At 42.0% G+C, this 16,491-nt stretch overlaps 1 protein-coding gene across 3 annotated transcripts in view; it reads right to left on the bottom strand.

Moving 5' to 3' along the window:
* Positions 1–16,491, bottom strand: part of DOCK2 (dedicator of cytokinesis 2) — a 436,838-nt gene that overhangs the window by 328,194 nt on the left and 92,153 nt on the right. For all 3 annotated transcript variants that reach the window (XM_028849908.2, XM_028849910.2, XM_077937437.1), the window contains exon 23: positions 55–163. In XM_028849908.2, coding sequence (XP_028705741.2) covers positions 55–163 — 109 coding nt within the window. The remainder of the gene's footprint in view (positions 1–54; positions 164–16,491) is intronic.

Genomic DNA, 16,491 nt, shown 5'->3' with positions numbered 1-16,491 from the left:
GTTACTTACTGGATGGCCAAGGAAAAGACAGATTTTATTGTAGCATAAACCAACCTGCAAAAGGATGGTAGTTTTGTATTGACTTTTCATCAGATTGTTGATGGATTCAAAGAGCCGTCTCATGGATTCTTCAAACTCCATCTGTTCTTTGCCTTCATAAAGCCTGAAATAAGATACATCTGGGTCATTTCTCAAGCTAACAGACAATACGTTTAAAAGTGTGTACTAGGCACAAACTTCATTTGAAACGTAAAACAAAAAGGAGTGGGAGGTGGGGACTTCAAGGAGGAGAGGATTCTGCAGATGCTGTGTGCATCATTCTCTCAAGGGTAAAGCCCCACATCCACCATACCCAACAGAAACCCACTAACTAACAGGGCATACGCCTTCTGCTGTATTTTTTTAAACCCCAAGGAAACCCCAAAGGAAGAAAATTTGTCCTAGCTGAGGAGACATTAATAATTTCACCCTTCTGCAAGAATCAGAGGAAAAACATTGTGGTCATCAGATTTTCAAAGTATCTTGGAAACATCCAGGAGAAATATTTTCAAATGCACTGCCATTTCCACCACCCATTGTCTGCTTGTCAGATGAGTCCCAACAATCCATTTTATGTCAAGGGCCATTGCCTTCCCTGCCCTCATTTCAGGAGTGTAGTTATTATCTTAAGCCTTTGTTTCTCTGATTATGAAGTACCTACACTGTTAAACATGTAAACCTAATTGAAATACATAACTTAGAAGGTGAGATTCCTCATTAATCCAACCAGGGAGGTTAGCTATTGTCAACATTTTAATGGGTATCCTTCTAGGAACTTTCAATGCCTATGATAATATACAAGTGTAAAATTGCATAGAACCAGTCCCTCATGTAAAACCAGTCTCCAGGTACCTGCCTTTTATCAACCCCTTCCCCAGCCTTAGGAGTGTTGTTCAGCTCAAGGCTTCTCCAAACAAGCATTTATCACCAACCGTGAAATATCCACAGCCTAATCTGTGGCCTCCAGTGTGAAATGCACAGAAGAGCGCTCCTGTCTCCAATTCAGATAAAGAGACTCTCTCCTGTCACGGCCCTACATGCTCAAAAAGCTCCTCAGTGCGCCCGGGCCTTGGCAAAGGTGGTTTCCTAGATAAAGCACTGACACACTTAACAGGTTTGTTTACCTTTCAACCACAGAGCAGGCCAGCCAGTCACGGCCCCCTCAGCACTGTCTCCGCAAAATCCCCATCCTTCCCCTCAGCCTTATTCCCTCTTTCTACTTCATTTCTCTGGCTCTAAGTGTGTGCCCCTTCTGTTTATTTTCTTGAGTGTTAATCACTTTCTTTCTCTCCTTGGGCCTCTATGTCTTTATATCTAGTTCTCTCCCCGCCCCCGCCACCCACTGACTTTGTCACTCTGTTTCTGTCTCAGTCACTCTCTGTCTCTCTTTCTTTCCTTCTTTTTCTAACTAACCCCTCTCTAAAGCCCTCCTGAAGTAAGAAGCATAAGTGAAGTCAGTGCTGAATGTTCCCGTTGGTTACGGGGACTCAGCAATTGCTGCTGACCTTCTGGGTCCAGCTCAAGGTCACAGAGACAAGGAGTGTTGAAGTGGCCACGTGCCTAGGGCTCGTCATTCTCTTCCTCTCCCTAGCTCCATAGCTCCCTCTGCTAACTCGCCCCCACCCCGGCTTTTACACTGCTCACTGCTGAGCCTTCTTGTCCCGCCACGAGAGATAACTACCACAGCGTATGTATTCTAGAGTCAATCTGCTTTGGGTTCAAATCCCCACTGCCCGGCAGGCACTTTATTACAAACAGCAGCAAACATTACAGAGCACCGCTGTGCTCCAGGCACCTTCCTGAATGCGTGTGAAATCACTCACTCCTCACAACCACAGCATGAGGCAGGCACTAGTATCACATCCACTGTACAGATTAATGGAGCTTACGCAACATGCCAGAGAACACCAGGCCAGTGAGTGTCAGAGCCAGAATTCAAAACGGGCCATCGGCTCCTGAGCCCAGCCTCTCAGTCTCTTTGCACACTGCTTTGCTCTACACTTTACTGCCTCCTTAATTTCTAGAAGCCTCGGACAAAGTGTAAACCGTAACAGTACTGTGTCAGAGGACTGCAAGGACTGACCCACATGGGAAGCGCTCAGCATGGGTACCTGGCCCTAGCGGATGTTAGCACCTGCTGTACTGTTGTCAACTGGAAGAGTAGCATGATTATCATTGCTCTCATTCCCACTTCACAGATAAGGAAACAGAAAAAACTCTCAAGAGGCTAAAACTTGCCCAGATGTCATCAAAGTGGAAAAGATGGGACCAGAGTACCCTGTCCTTGACCTGGCTGAAAATAGAGGATCTTAATCCAGCATGGTGCTGGTGGTCGGCCTCCCCATGAGATCACACTGTTTGTCTTTCTTTGTGCCCACAGCCACCAGCAATCCCTAACGGACAGTCCACCCATCACGCCTTTTGCCTTGAAGTCTGTTACTCTTTCCATGAGGCACAGAAGCCTGAAAACGCTGAATGAACTGCATCACTATGGCTGCTACTGCTCTAGAGTATTGAGCCTGCCCACTCTGTCTCCCACCCACATGTAACACCCAGACCTGGCTGCCCAAGCATTTACAGACACATGGGCTCTTTCTGCAGGGTGTACCTGTGTGTGTGGTGAGGGGTTCTGCCCAGGTCCTCCTGGGAACCACCTGCTCCTCCAACAAGGCTAGGCTCCAGCAACACTTTCCTGCTGATTGGTCTGCCCAACCCTACCCTCCATAACTGAATGGCCCCCTGGCAGTGTTCCTTCTGGAATTTGTCATTTTTAAAAAAGAAACATAAAAACAGACTTTTTTGGAGTCATCTGAATGGCAGCACTCCAGAGGGAAGGGTCATGAGCTCCTGCTGAAGAGATCCCTGAGGCTGTCCTGGTTCCCAACGTCTCTGTGTCTCATTATTTAACTTCTTTTGGATTTTATGAGCTGCACAAATATCTTTACGATAAACTCTCCTTTTTGCCTAGGCTAGCCTCTGCTGGTTTCATTGCAAACCCTCGATAGTCAGAACTTGGCAGAGTAGAGCCAGCTTCTTCCTGCAGCTCCCCTGAGTTTGATACCAAGAGCTGCTGGGAAGTCCGGTGAGCATTTAGTTCTTGCTCTTACTGTACAGATGAAGAGACTGAGGGCCAGAGTGGGCAAGTGACTTGGCTTCACCAGCTTGTAAATATTATGTGACTGAGCTGGAAAGAAACAAGATTTTTAGTCTGTAAGACTAAACCAAGGCTCTCTGCTCGACATTAAATTTTGCAGGAAACTAAATTTGATTTTCACGAGAAAGAGAGGAGGGATGTGCTCTAGGTCACAGACTGTGCCAGTGACATAGCTTGAACCAGAATCAGGTATTCTTCTTCTGTGTTCTCATCATCTAACAGGGGAAGGCAGATAACACAAATCCCAGGAAGCCATGATTAGGGTCCTCCACCCCAGTGGGAATCCAATCTGCTCCCTGCTATCCATGTCACAAGTTAAGGAGCTTGACACCACACTGGAGTCCAGGGATGAAAATATATCCTGCACCTGCCTAAGTCTTATAAAGGATAAAAAACAATTCTAGGAGGAAAATGGGGGAAAATTATTTATATATATATGTTACATAATATAAATCTTAAATTTATAATTTAAATATAAATTTATATAAATTTAAATATAAATCATAAACATAATTATATATTATGTATATAAATATCAAAAAATATATATCTAAAATAGATATACATATTTTAAAATATTTACTTTTTTTTTAAGCTGAGGAATGGCTGGGAATGGGAAGAAGAGTCACAGGACATGACCACAGCTGGGAAGAAGAAAGGAAAGAAAAATCTATTTCATATAAAGGACTTTGCTATCAAGCCAGACCCCTCCATATACTTGCTGTGTGGCCTCAGTTAATCACTTTCCTGAAATTTTACTTTTCTTCCTGATAAAATGTAGTTCTAATGCTCATTTGAATGGTTATTTTGAGGTGAAAAACATGAGATAATTCTTTTCAAGTGCTTAATATTGTAGCTGGCATTTAATCAGCGTTAAGTAAACATTAGAAATTCTTGTTCTTGATTCCTAAGCACAGAAGTGATTATTTGGGCAAACTCTCTGATCTGAGCATAAGAGGAATATTTTGTAACATACAGGGTCTCAATATGTTGCCCCATCTGGCCTCAAACTCCCAGACTCAAGTAATCCTCCAGCCTCAGCCTCCTGAGTAGCTGGGACCACAGGCACATGCCACCAATGCCCAACTATAAAAAGGAATATTTCAAGTAAGGAGTCAATAAGGAAAAAAATTCATAAGGGTTTTAGATTATAAGGAAGAAGTAACGTGATGATAGCAGGGTGATTAAGCATTGCGGGACCCCCCTTGAAAGACCTGAAAAGAAAATAAAAATGCCTGAGCTGTCTGCGATTCTTCAAATGTGGCCTTGAAGTCAAGGGCACAGCAGATGTAGCTTCCAGGTTCTTTTTTAGTGCTTGGTATCTGTTATAGTTTCAGGATGTAAACATTTTTTCTGGCCTAGAACGCCTGGAAAGATACTTCAGAAACCAGCAGATTTTGGCAGGGAACAAATTATTGAAGGGCCCTAAGGCCCTGACCACAAGGAAAACTGGAACAACCTGCAAGGCACTGTTCTGGGGCATGCAAGTCGACCACAGCCAGCGCTCCTGCTCCCAGGGCTTGGATAAATATAGCGATGCTCGGCTTGCATGTGATTCATTAAGGAGACACTGCGCACAGCTGAGCACTCACTAAATGCAAATGGAGCCCCATATGTTGTGTACAATGCTCCGCACCACCTCTTCCACGCAGGTACATAAAGCCTCAGCCTAAAACTGAGATGCCAACCTCAGGCTAGCATCCCAGGGGAGCAGAATCTAACCAAAGCAACCTCAGGCTGCAGAAAGCAAGTGGGAAGACTCCCTTTAGAATCCAGGGGTGGATTCTAACACCCTGACCCTCTTTCATTTTCTGTACCTCGATCACTTCCACATTGAAGGCATCCATCCCTCCGATTCCTTCTCTGCCTCTTCTAGGCAATAGAGAAATTTAGGCAGCACTGCCTGGGTTCATAGCCCTGCTCTGTCACTTATTAGTTGGGTGACCTTGGCTAAGGTACCTAATCTCTCTGAGACTCAGATTTCTCATTAGTAAAATGGTATTAGCCCCATAAGGTTGCTCAAATTTCAAACAACGCATGTAAAGCCATTAGCAGTGTCTAGTACATAGTCAACAATAGATGTTAGCTATTATTACATCACATCATTTTTCTTTTGGATACACCCATTTTTGCTTCCTGAACTGTAAGAAGAAAGAAATCAGCATCTTCATAAAGACAATTACCATTTACTGAGCACTTACTACATGCCAGGCACCGCATTGGAGATAAAAATGAGTAAAAGGGCTGGGCGCAGTGACTCCCACCTGTAATTCCAGCACTTTGGGAAGCCGAGATGGGTGGATCATGAGGTCAGGAGATGGAGACCATCCTGGCTAACACGGTGAAACCCAGACTCTAACTATATAAAAAATACAAAAGAATTAGCCAGGCATGGTGGCAGGTGCCTGTAGTCCCACCTACTCAGGAGGTTGAGGCAGGAGAATGGTGTGAACCCAGGAGGTGGAGCTTGCAGTGAGCTGAGATCACGCCACTGCACTCCAGCCTGGGAGACACAGTGACACTCCATCTCGGGGGGAAAAAAAAATTAGTAACAGATTCTGGGAGATAAGTGGCAGCAAAATAATTTATGACCCCAGGAACAAGAGCAAGTCAGTGGGTTGGGAGGCATCCGTTACCCAGGGGATGATGCTATGGGACTGTCAGAGGGAAGTTAGAAGGCTGGCTCTAACCTTTTTCTATTCCAGCTCTAAAACTAAGGTGACTTGGCTGGTGTTCCTTCCCCTGAGCCAATAATTTGCTCTATTCAGATAAGTGTAAATTAGTGACTTTACAAAAAGAACCACTGAATCTTTCCTGGTTTCAAAAGAGTGATTACTCTGGGAAAATCACAATATACTTTAAGACAAGAGTCAAGGGGTCAAGTGTATTCTCTCTCTCTCCCCCTCCCACCCCACAACCTGGGACCAAGAATAATTCAAGCTAAACCAGCAGCTGAGTCTGTCTGAAGATCATCCTTGCACTTCCCAATCCTGCTCACAGAATGAGGCCCTTCAGTGCACTAGGCAGGCACATTTAAGTCATGAAATAGGCAGGCAAAGGACTTGTGAAAGAGATAGTTCCCTTCCTAATTCACCCCTTCCCTGTATGGTCGCCGCCACCATCCCCACCTCTTCCCTGCTATCAAGGTGTATGGACCTGAAACAAATAAGAAATTGCAGACTAAGACACAGAATCTGAGAGTTAGCTGTCTTATTCAGCAGTGGTCAGAAGGCTAGGTGCAGGGGCTCACACCTGTAATCCCAACACTTTGGGAGGCCGAAATGGGAGGATCACTTGAGCCCAGGAGTTCAAGACCAACCTGGGAAACATGGAGAATCCCTGTCTCTACAAAAAAATACAACAATTAGCCGGGCATGGTGGTGTATGCCTGTGGTTCAAGCTATTTGGGAGGCTGAGGCTGGAGGATCACCTGAGCCTGGGAAGTCAAGGTTGCAGTGAGCCATAATCAAGCTACTGCACTCCAGCCTAGGTGACACAATGAGACCCTGTCTCCAAAAACAAAAACAAAACACATACACAATGGTCAGAGAAATTCTCCTCTAAAGGGTAACAAAGTTGAAGTGGAAATATGTCTTCTGTCAGAAGAGAAAGGCAAAGCCTCATGAGAAAGAGAACATGTAAGGAACAGTTAGGATGACTACAGTGTTGCCAGTGTCAACTGTCAAGCAGCCCTAGAGGCCACAGAGCTGACTGTGCAGGCTTTACTTCATTGCATACCCCCAGCAGCCCACAGGCGGGGTGCAGATCAACTCCTGGTGCCAAGGACTTTTGTCAATGACAAAATTATTTCTATTGAGCTGTTACTTTTCCAGAGCCTGACATTTGGGGTGGGACCATTCCTTAGGGCAAATCGCAAAGGAGTTTCACTAACATCTTCTTCCTGTAAATAACACCAGGAAAGAATGATTTGTGGATGAGAGAAAAGAAGACAAACTTAACATGTGAAGATTCTGTTTGAAAAATGTCTAGAATGAACACATAAAAATTAATGCAATCACTGAAGAAAAACTGCCTCTGGTGGAAGTATAAACAGTCTAAATTAAAAAAAAAATAGAAGTTAACAATATGGAAGAAATGAAAGAAAAACAATCCATCTGAAACATTCACTTCACTTTTGAAATATGGCAACCCTGTGTAATAAATTAATAGTAAGTAGGTAATAAGATGCAGGCAAAAGCCTTGAAAAGAACTTTAAGTTATGAACAGTGTGTGATGTGTGCCCGTGCCATCCTTCATTCTATTCAGAGGAGCTGCACACTTTATGTAATTTGGCAAGAAAACTAAGTTGCGTAATTCTGCACTTAAGTAAATTTCTCCATTAGCATGAAAAATGGTATTTAGGGTTTTCCCCCAATATAATTAGAAATTGAATGTTTCCAAAACAATATTCCTAAAGACAGAAAGAAGCACACACATGCACACTCTCTATCTCTCTTTCTTCCCTGTTTCCAAGACACACAGAGAAATATACAGATTGCATCATCTATTTGAAAAAGTAGCTAATATTCAGCACACTCCTTCCAGCTCTTTGTCTATGGCCCAGTTGGTATAAAAGTCTGGGTGCCAAGAAGAAGTTGGATTTTGACCACTTCTTTTATCATTTCTTCCCTCAGTGTTTTTGTTTGTTTGCTTGTTTGTTTACAATCTAGGAGGTTTCCATATAACCGAAAATATATAACAGAAAAAAATGACTTGCCGAATGATTATGGAGACACACATGCAAACTTAATAAAATCTGGAAATCTGTACACTAAATCAATAATTTAGTTATCTCTTAGAAAAGGGGATTAGGTATAACATGCCCATTATATACACTTATTTTATATTCTGATTTTTAAACACAAGTAAAATTTCCATTTAATTTTAAAAAGAGAGATCTACTCTTTTTCTGGTGTATTTCTTGCCTTATAGCTCCTTCCTACAACAGTCCATTTCTCCAAAGCCTGTCCTGAAATTTCTCATTCTCATGTGGGAATAAGGCTGGGGCTAGAGAATCTAACTGAAGGTCACATACAACTAGAGGCCATTTTCCCTCTACAATTACAGAATCAAGATGCTGATTTTTCACCTGCCTCCCAGTTTCTGGCATAAACTGCAGCTAGAGAGACAGTGGCCCAAGAAATGCCGAGTTATTATTACTCTAAACTATGGTCATGCCAAGAGCATTGAACTTCGTCCTTTGATTCCGTGGCTTCCTGAAAAGGAAAATTAACCCCAGGCTCCCTGCTCTTCCACTGAGAGCCCTGACATTTAGTGTGTGTAGTTCAGTGATTTTTTTTTAAACATTTTCCTTACTAATGGCGTCAGTTTTAAAAATGCATATGCAATAAAACTCTGTGTTTTGAAATTTGGGAACACCCAAGGAGTGTGGAGATCAAACACATTGAGGTTTGAGTGCCTGGAGACCTCTTTGTGCAGTAGGATGACCGAGGGCCCACCAAGCTGCCAGCAGAGGACAGGGAAACAGAAGGAATAATGGTATTGGTCACAGGACTGAATCAATTCTAAACCAGACTAGCATTTACAGACATTCAGACCTTTGGAACACTCCTCTCTGGGCCCTTGCGTGCTTATATTTAGGTAACTATTTACCATTGAGGTAATTCTCCAGGATTCTTATCCGGCTTCTATTGTCAGAGAGTTCTTTCCTACATTCAGCAATAACACATTACATACACATTCCATACTATACTGGCCCATAAGACTTAGGTTCTTTTTTAAGCACCTGAGTTGAAAATGAACATTTCTATCTGTTTACAAAACACCCTCTAGTTTCCAAGCACAGCATGAAGGGCCCCACAGGTGCCCAAGTCAAAGCCCTGGGCTAAGAAGGAGTTATCTTGAATTGCTTGAAAGTTATTCAGTCATCAAGATCCATTAATTCCACCCCAAAAGCCATTTCCCTCTCTCCATCTTCTTCAGCACTACGGAGGACCAAGCCTCCATCTCCTCTCACCTCTGGGCATCTCTGAACCAGTTCCCCTTCCCTCTCTCTTATTCTCTTTCAATCCAGTTTCTACATAATAGCCAGAGGGACCTTTCTAAAAACACAGATGTGATCATAGCAGCCAGAGGGACCTTTCTAAAAACACAGATGTGATCATAGCATTTTCCTGTTGAAAATCCTTTAATCACTCCTGAGTGGAAAAAACACACGCTATTTTCCCTCTGCTCCCATGCTACAACCATGAACACGGAAGACATCTGTGACCAAATGTGTGAGAGTTTCTCCCCACCACCAAGCAAGCAATGAATTCTGCAGTGGACACAGCTGGGTGTCCTCTAATTCAGTCCAAACCCAACATTATCTACCTGGAAAGAGTCAGATCCCACAGAGTGAGGGCTCAGTCCCCAAGACTGCCCCCCATTTCCAATGCCAATCATAAGCCCAGGTTGTTTTATCTGTGCCTCTGACCAACTGGCTATTAATTCAAGTTCCCACAACTCCCTCCTTGGGTTTGATTAACTTGCTAGAGCTGCGCACAGAACTCAGGGAAATACATTTACCGATTTGTTATAAAGAGTATTTATTACAAAAGATACAGGAATGGGGAGGAAGGTATGCGGAGCTTCCATGCCCTGTCCAGAATGCCACCTTCCAGGAAGCTCCACATGTTCAGCTATCTGGAATTGCTGGGTTCTCTCAGAACCCAGTCCTTTTGTGATTTTATAGAGGTTTTATTATGTAAGCACTGGCCATCAGTGATCAAGTTAACTTCAACCCTCTCCCCTCCATGGAGGCTGTGGGTGGGGCTGAAAGTCCCAACCCTCTAATCCTGCCTTGCTCTTTCAGATGGCCACCCCTCATACTGAAACTACCTAAGGGTTTCCAGGCTTCAGTAAATTCATTAACATGCAAAAAGACAGCACTCTGTGGAGATTCTAAGGATTCTAGGAGATGTACGCCAGGAAAAAGGATCAAAGACCAAGTACATACTTCATAATATCACAGCTCCCCATTTCCCTAAGATCATTTCTAGAGGTCATGGCCTGACACTCAAGGCTCTTCAAGAGCCACCCCTTCCTACCCTTCTAGGCAATGTCCAGTCATTCTATCCCTTGGTCACTGAATTCCAGCCACCCTAGACTTTCCACAGTTCCTTTGGGTCAAATTCCCTCCTATCTTAGGGAGCGCCCCCTGACTTTATTTTCACCTACTATACCCTCCTCCTCTTCACCTGCCAACTCCTACTCATCATTCAGGTCACAGCTTAGATGGTACTTCCTCAGAGAAGCATTCTTGACCTTGTGAGGAAAGCTGATCTCTTCATCTCATGCTCCCAGGGCACCTCACACACATTTCCCCTTGATTTTACATGCATCCACATGATTATCTGCTTCATGTCTCTCTTCTCAACTACACTAAAAACGTTCATACCTTTGTCCAATTCCACTAGGCTGTCCAATTCATTGTTACATTTCTAGTACCTACTATAGTGGCCTACTCAATATGTGTTGGATAAACATGTGATTACTAATGCAAACCAAAGTTCTACCTCTAGACACGTATTTGAACTCATTTTGAAATAGAAACTTTCATTATCGACTCATGTGCTTAAAAAAAGAAACTAAGTTTTACAGCCCAGTATGCGTGGGACAGGTACATGATGCATTGTTGCTGAATGTAAGGATGAATAAATCCTGAGTTAAAGGTGTGTTGGAAGCTATAGGCTTTAAGAGCAATTTGTTAAAAGTTGAGAAATACCTATATACTGAAAAGTTGTTCACCATCTTTAGATTCCAGGCTGAGAAACCCACAGATGCCTTCCAAAGTGGGAACACCATGGCAAAAGTCCAGGTAGAAAATCTGGGCATGCAATGCACACAGCAGACAAAGACTGCGGTGCAAACCAGTGCAGGGGATTTAATACACCCTGTGTAGACTTCTAGGGTTTAGGAGAGGTCACATTCTAACACTTACTACAATGGAGAGGCACTTGACTATTACATTAAAACATGTCAGAGGCGGAAAAGTTGATAAAAGAAGAAGGTCCCTGACCCAAACAGGTGAGCTTTAAAATCCAGTGCTGCATTTCAGGTACCAGACTCTGCTGACCCAGCTGTGTACACCTGGCCTGAAACCAGTAAAAAGAGCCGTCACGTTAGCCCAGGAAGCAAGCCACGAGGGGTGATATAAATAAAAACTCAAAAATCATGGACTCGCAATTCTAGAAGAAGGGCAGTGATATGGTTTCGTTCCACATCCCCGCCCAAATCTCCTGTCAAATTGTAATTTCCAGTGTTGGGGGAGGGACCTGGCAAAAGATGATTGGATCATGGGGGCAGATTTCCTTCTTGCTGTTCTCATGAGAGTGAGTGAGTTCTCACAAGATCTGGTTTTTTAGAAGTGTGTAGTACTTCCCACTTGGTTCTCTGTCATTCTCCCTCTCTCTCCATCTCTCTCTCTCTCTCTGCCTCTCCCCTCTGCTCTGCCATGGTAAGGCATGCTTGCTTCCCCTTCACCTTCTGCCATGTTTATAAGCTTCCTGAGGCCTCCCAGCCATGCTTCCTGTACAGCCTATGGAACTGTTGAGTCCATTAAACTTACTCTTCTCTTCATAAATTACCCAGATTCAGGTAGTTCTTTGTAGCAATTGAGAACGGACTAATACCAGCAGCTTTTACTTGGCTCAAGTAAGTGTGCTTAGGGTCTCCATAAGATAAGTTATTCAACTAATGAAAATGTGTTTTTGTTATTGTGCAAACGACTGTGCTGAGCACCTACTATGCACCAGTCACTGTGCAATTAAGGAATTTATACAAAGAAATAAAAATTGACATCTATACATGTAAAACAGAAACTGTGATATGTACTTCAAACACAAAATACGTGGGCAATGAAAAGGTAAAATAGGGAGCTTTGACCTAGCCAGAAAATACAGGGATAGATTCCCTGAGAAAGTGATTCTTGAGAGGACACAGGAGAGAAAAATAAGAGAAAATTAGGTGAGAAGGAAAGGGAAGAGCAGTCCAGGTTGCAGGAACAGCAAGTGCACAGGCCCCACAGCAGAAGGGAACTGAATCAGGGGAGCTGAATGAAAGCCACCAATTCCACAGTGAAGAAAGACCTCTCCTTTCACCTAGGGAAGTCAGGTCAAAGGGGACCAGAGGGGCTACAGGGCCAGACCAGGAGACCCTTGCAGGACACATTAGGTCTTCTACCTAAGAGGAATAAAAAGAAATAAGAGGATTTTAAGAAGGAGAGTACTGTGATCCAATTTGAACTGTGGAAAGATCGCTCTGGCTGCAGGGTAAAGTTTAAAGACTTCCATTCCTGACAGTATGGTGAACAAAATATCCTGGAAAACCTGTCAGTGAAAACAATTACCAAAGCTGGATTTTAAATATGAGTCACTGAACTGTCAAGAAAGTAAGGAATCCACAGAGGACAAACACAAAGCAAAGCGGGTCTCTGGTTACGTCAGAGCAACGCAGCCAGCTTTGCTCTGAAGGCATCTGCCAAGCCCTCATGTCCTTAAACTTCTATTTTGATGCCTGCCTAGGGGATAGAAGAAATGAGATCAATCCTAGGACCCGCATATTGGAGACCCTCATATAAAGCTGGTTTCCCAGTTGGTTGCATCTTCTTCAAAATGGAGGAAAAGAAATAAACCTATTGCACAAAAGGAAACAGGAAGGAAATGCCCTGGTCTTTGATGCTGTGTGTAGAAGGAAAACATATCTCCATTGAGAATTCTTAACCACAAGCCAGTCCTAACCTGTGGTTTCTTTTGTTTTGTTTTGTTTTTTTCCCCAAATTCATGTTCCTTGCTTGTATCCACAAAAAGAAATTTTAACTAATGAGGTCTCTGTTTGGTATTGCCCCAGGTGAATGAAAGAAGGAAACTCTGATTTTCTTTGGAGGAAAATTAAAAACTTTAATTAAAATATATATACCAATTGATGAAGTTCCAAGGACAATTAGCTTCAGGAAATAATAAGAACAGCAAAATGCATAAGGAAGCGGGGTCACCCAAAACAGAGAGGCAGAATGAGATCCCACAAAGACTCCCACTACTGGAATTATGCAACAAAGTATACAAACCCAGCACATTCATTATGCTTCAAAACATTAAAAAGATGCTTGAAAATATGATCAAGAAACAAAATATTATAAAAACAAACAATTAGATTTGAAAAAGAACAAAATGGAGTTTTTGAAAATAATATTGTAATTGAAAGAAAAAACTCAGACAGTTAAAGAGCATATTAGACAAAGCTAAAGAGAGAACTTGGTAAGCTGGAAAATGGGTTTAAAGAAATTAGGCAGAATGAACCCAGAAAACAAAAAAGACAGAAAATATGAAAGAGAATTTATGAGAACTAGAGAATATAATGAGGTCTAACATATGCCGATTGATATTTCAGAGAGATGATAAAATATACGGAGAAATGTGAATATTTAAAAAGGTAAGAATAATAATCTTTTTGGAATTATTGGTATTAAATATTCAAAACTTCAAATCCAGGAAAACTAACTCCTAGTAACATAAACAAAATCATTCCTAAGTACATCATGGTGAACCTGCAGAACATCAAAGAGAAAGAGATGATCTTACAAACCACCAGAGATAAAACCAGAATGCCTATAAAGAAACAATAGTAAGACTAACAGTTAACATTAACAGTAGATGACAGTAAACAAAAAATGAGCTATAAGTCTATACCTAGAAAAACTTCCTTTCAAGTTTCAGAATAAAATCAGATAATTGAATTTGAGGGATTTTACCAACAGAATTTCTTAAAGTTAATTCTACAAGATTAACCCCAGAAAGAAAGTAAGCAAATACGAAAGGTCTAAGATAAGAGAAAGAGTGATGAGCTTTTTTTTTTTTTTATTGTGGTTAAAAACATAACGTAAAATTTACCAAGTTAATCATTTTTAAGTATACAGTAGAATAGTACTGATGAACTTTTATTGGTAAAAACATAAATACTAACTGTTTAAAACAATATCTAGAATGTGGAGTTATTTTTAGAAAGTAAAACTAAAATGCAGCATAATTCTAGCATAATATTTAAGAAGGAGGTGACAGAGCCTTCTGAAATCTTATTACTTAGGGAAATGTTAAAAATGCAACTTTAGGCTTTACTCTGTTAAGTATGTATGATAAAATATGCAAGTAGCCACTAATAGTATTAAATACAGAAAGTAACTTTCAAACTAATGAGAGGGAAAAAAGGGAATGAGGAAATGGAAAATAATCCCAAAAAAAGAAAGGGAGAAAAAGGACAGAAACATTTGTTTATGTTGCTAGAAGTTAGTTTTCCTGGATTTGAAGTTTTGAATATTTAATACCAATAATTCTCTTATCGCTGGTGTGGAGGATGCCAGCTAAAATGGTAGAAATAAATTCAAAATATCAGTCATCACAATTAAACCTATTATCTCTCCATAATGGACATAACTATTGACTTCCTTAAACTGATGGAAAGCATCTACAATAAATATCCAAAGCACAATATGTATTACCATTTCTATTCAACACTGACCTAGACTCCTAGCCAGTACAGTAAAATAGGGAGAGAAAGAATTAAGATTAGAAAGGGAGTTACAAAATGTTCTATATTTATAGATACTATAATTGTCTATTTAGGAAATCCAAAAACCTTTATAGAAAATAGACTGTAGGAAGGCAACAATGGATATAGTAAGACTACTGGAGAAAGCGAATACAGTAGTCCACATGTGAGAGGGTAAGAACATGGAATAGGAGGTTGGCAGTAAAGATGGAAAGATATAGGTAAATTCAGATACATTTCAGGGAGAAAGGTTTGAGACTTGACTGTGGATCATATGTGGAGTAACAGAATGAGGTGTCAAGAAAAAGTCCCGCGGATCACTAGGTCAGGAGATCGAGACCATCCTGGCTAACACGGTGAAACCCCGTCTCTATTAAAAAATACAAAAAACTAGCCGGGCAAGGTGGTGGGCGCCTGTAGTCCCAGCTACTCGGGAAGCTGAGGCAGGAGAATGGCGTGAACCCGGGAGGTGGAGCTTGCAGTGAGCTGAGATCCGGCCACTGCACTCCAGCCTGGGCGACAGAGTGAGACTCCATCTCAAAAAAAAAAAAAAAGAACAAGTCCCTCTTTTCTGTCTCATGCTACATGCTGGTTTGTGGGTCAGTGAGATAGAGCACATCATGAGTTTGATTCTGGATGTGTTAGCTTGGAGTTGCCTTTGATATACTATAAAAGAATATATCAAGTGATTGGATATATGGATCTGGAACTTCGTGAAGAGGTGAGGCTGGATTTCTGTGTTATCTGCATAGAAGTGATAACTGAAGCAATGGGCATGGGTGCATTCAGCTAGGGAGCAGGAAGCGAGTGAAAGGAGGAACCACAAGCATTTACGACCTCCAGAGAGAAAATAACGGTATGAGGAATACAAAAAGAGTTCTGTGTTAGCGAGCCAAGGGAAGAAAGTGATTCCAGGAAGACACAGAGGTCAGGAGAATAAAATGCTGTGGCTCATGCTATTTAGGGTATTCTTAATTGTTAGCATGAAGTATTATCACCTGTGGCTCATTCACAAAATATGGTTATTGTTTTTGTTTTGTTTTGTTTTGAGATGGGGTATCTCTCTGTCACTCAGGCTGGAGTGCAGTGCTGCTATCTCGGCTCACTGCAACCTCTGCCTCCTGGGTTCAAGTGATTCTCCTGCCTCAGCCTCCCAAGTAGCTGGGACTACAGGCTGTGCCACCATGCCAGACTAATTTTTGTATTGTTAGTAGAGATGGGGTTTCACCATGTTGCCCAGGCTAGTCTCAAACTCCTGAGCTCAGCAGATCCTCCCACCTCAGCCTCCCAAAGTGCTGGGATTACAGGCATGAGTCACCACACCAAGCCCAAAATATAGGCAAGCTCTTCATTTTATCACTCCTAGGGCACTCAAGACATGCAAGTTTGCCCTTTCCCAAAGAATGTCCATCTGATAGGAACTCAGGAAAAAAATAATTAATACCCTTTAGCCCAGCAAATTATACTTTGGAAGAACCTTCTTCTGAGGAAAAGTACACTTGTGCACAAGAATGTACCTGGGCACAATAACTGCTAATAATCACATCAAATGGCTTTGATAGCATCTGTTACTTTGAGGAATAAGGATCTGTATTAGTCCGTTTTCGTGTTGCTGATAAAGACATAGCTGAGACTGGGCAATTTACAAAAGAAAGAGGTTTAATGGACTTACGTTCCATGTGGCTGGGGAAGCCTCACAATCATGGAGAAAGGCAAGGAGGAGCAAGTCACGTTTTACATGGATGGCAGCAGGC

This window comes from Macaca mulatta, chromosome 6 (genome assembly GCF_049350105.2).
Source record: "Macaca mulatta isolate MMU2019108-1 chromosome 6, T2T-MMU8v2.0, whole genome shotgun sequence".
Classification (NCBI taxonomy): domain Eukaryota; kingdom Metazoa; phylum Chordata; class Mammalia; order Primates; family Cercopithecidae; genus Macaca; species Macaca mulatta.
This window is presented reverse-complemented; position numbering and strand designations above follow the sequence as displayed.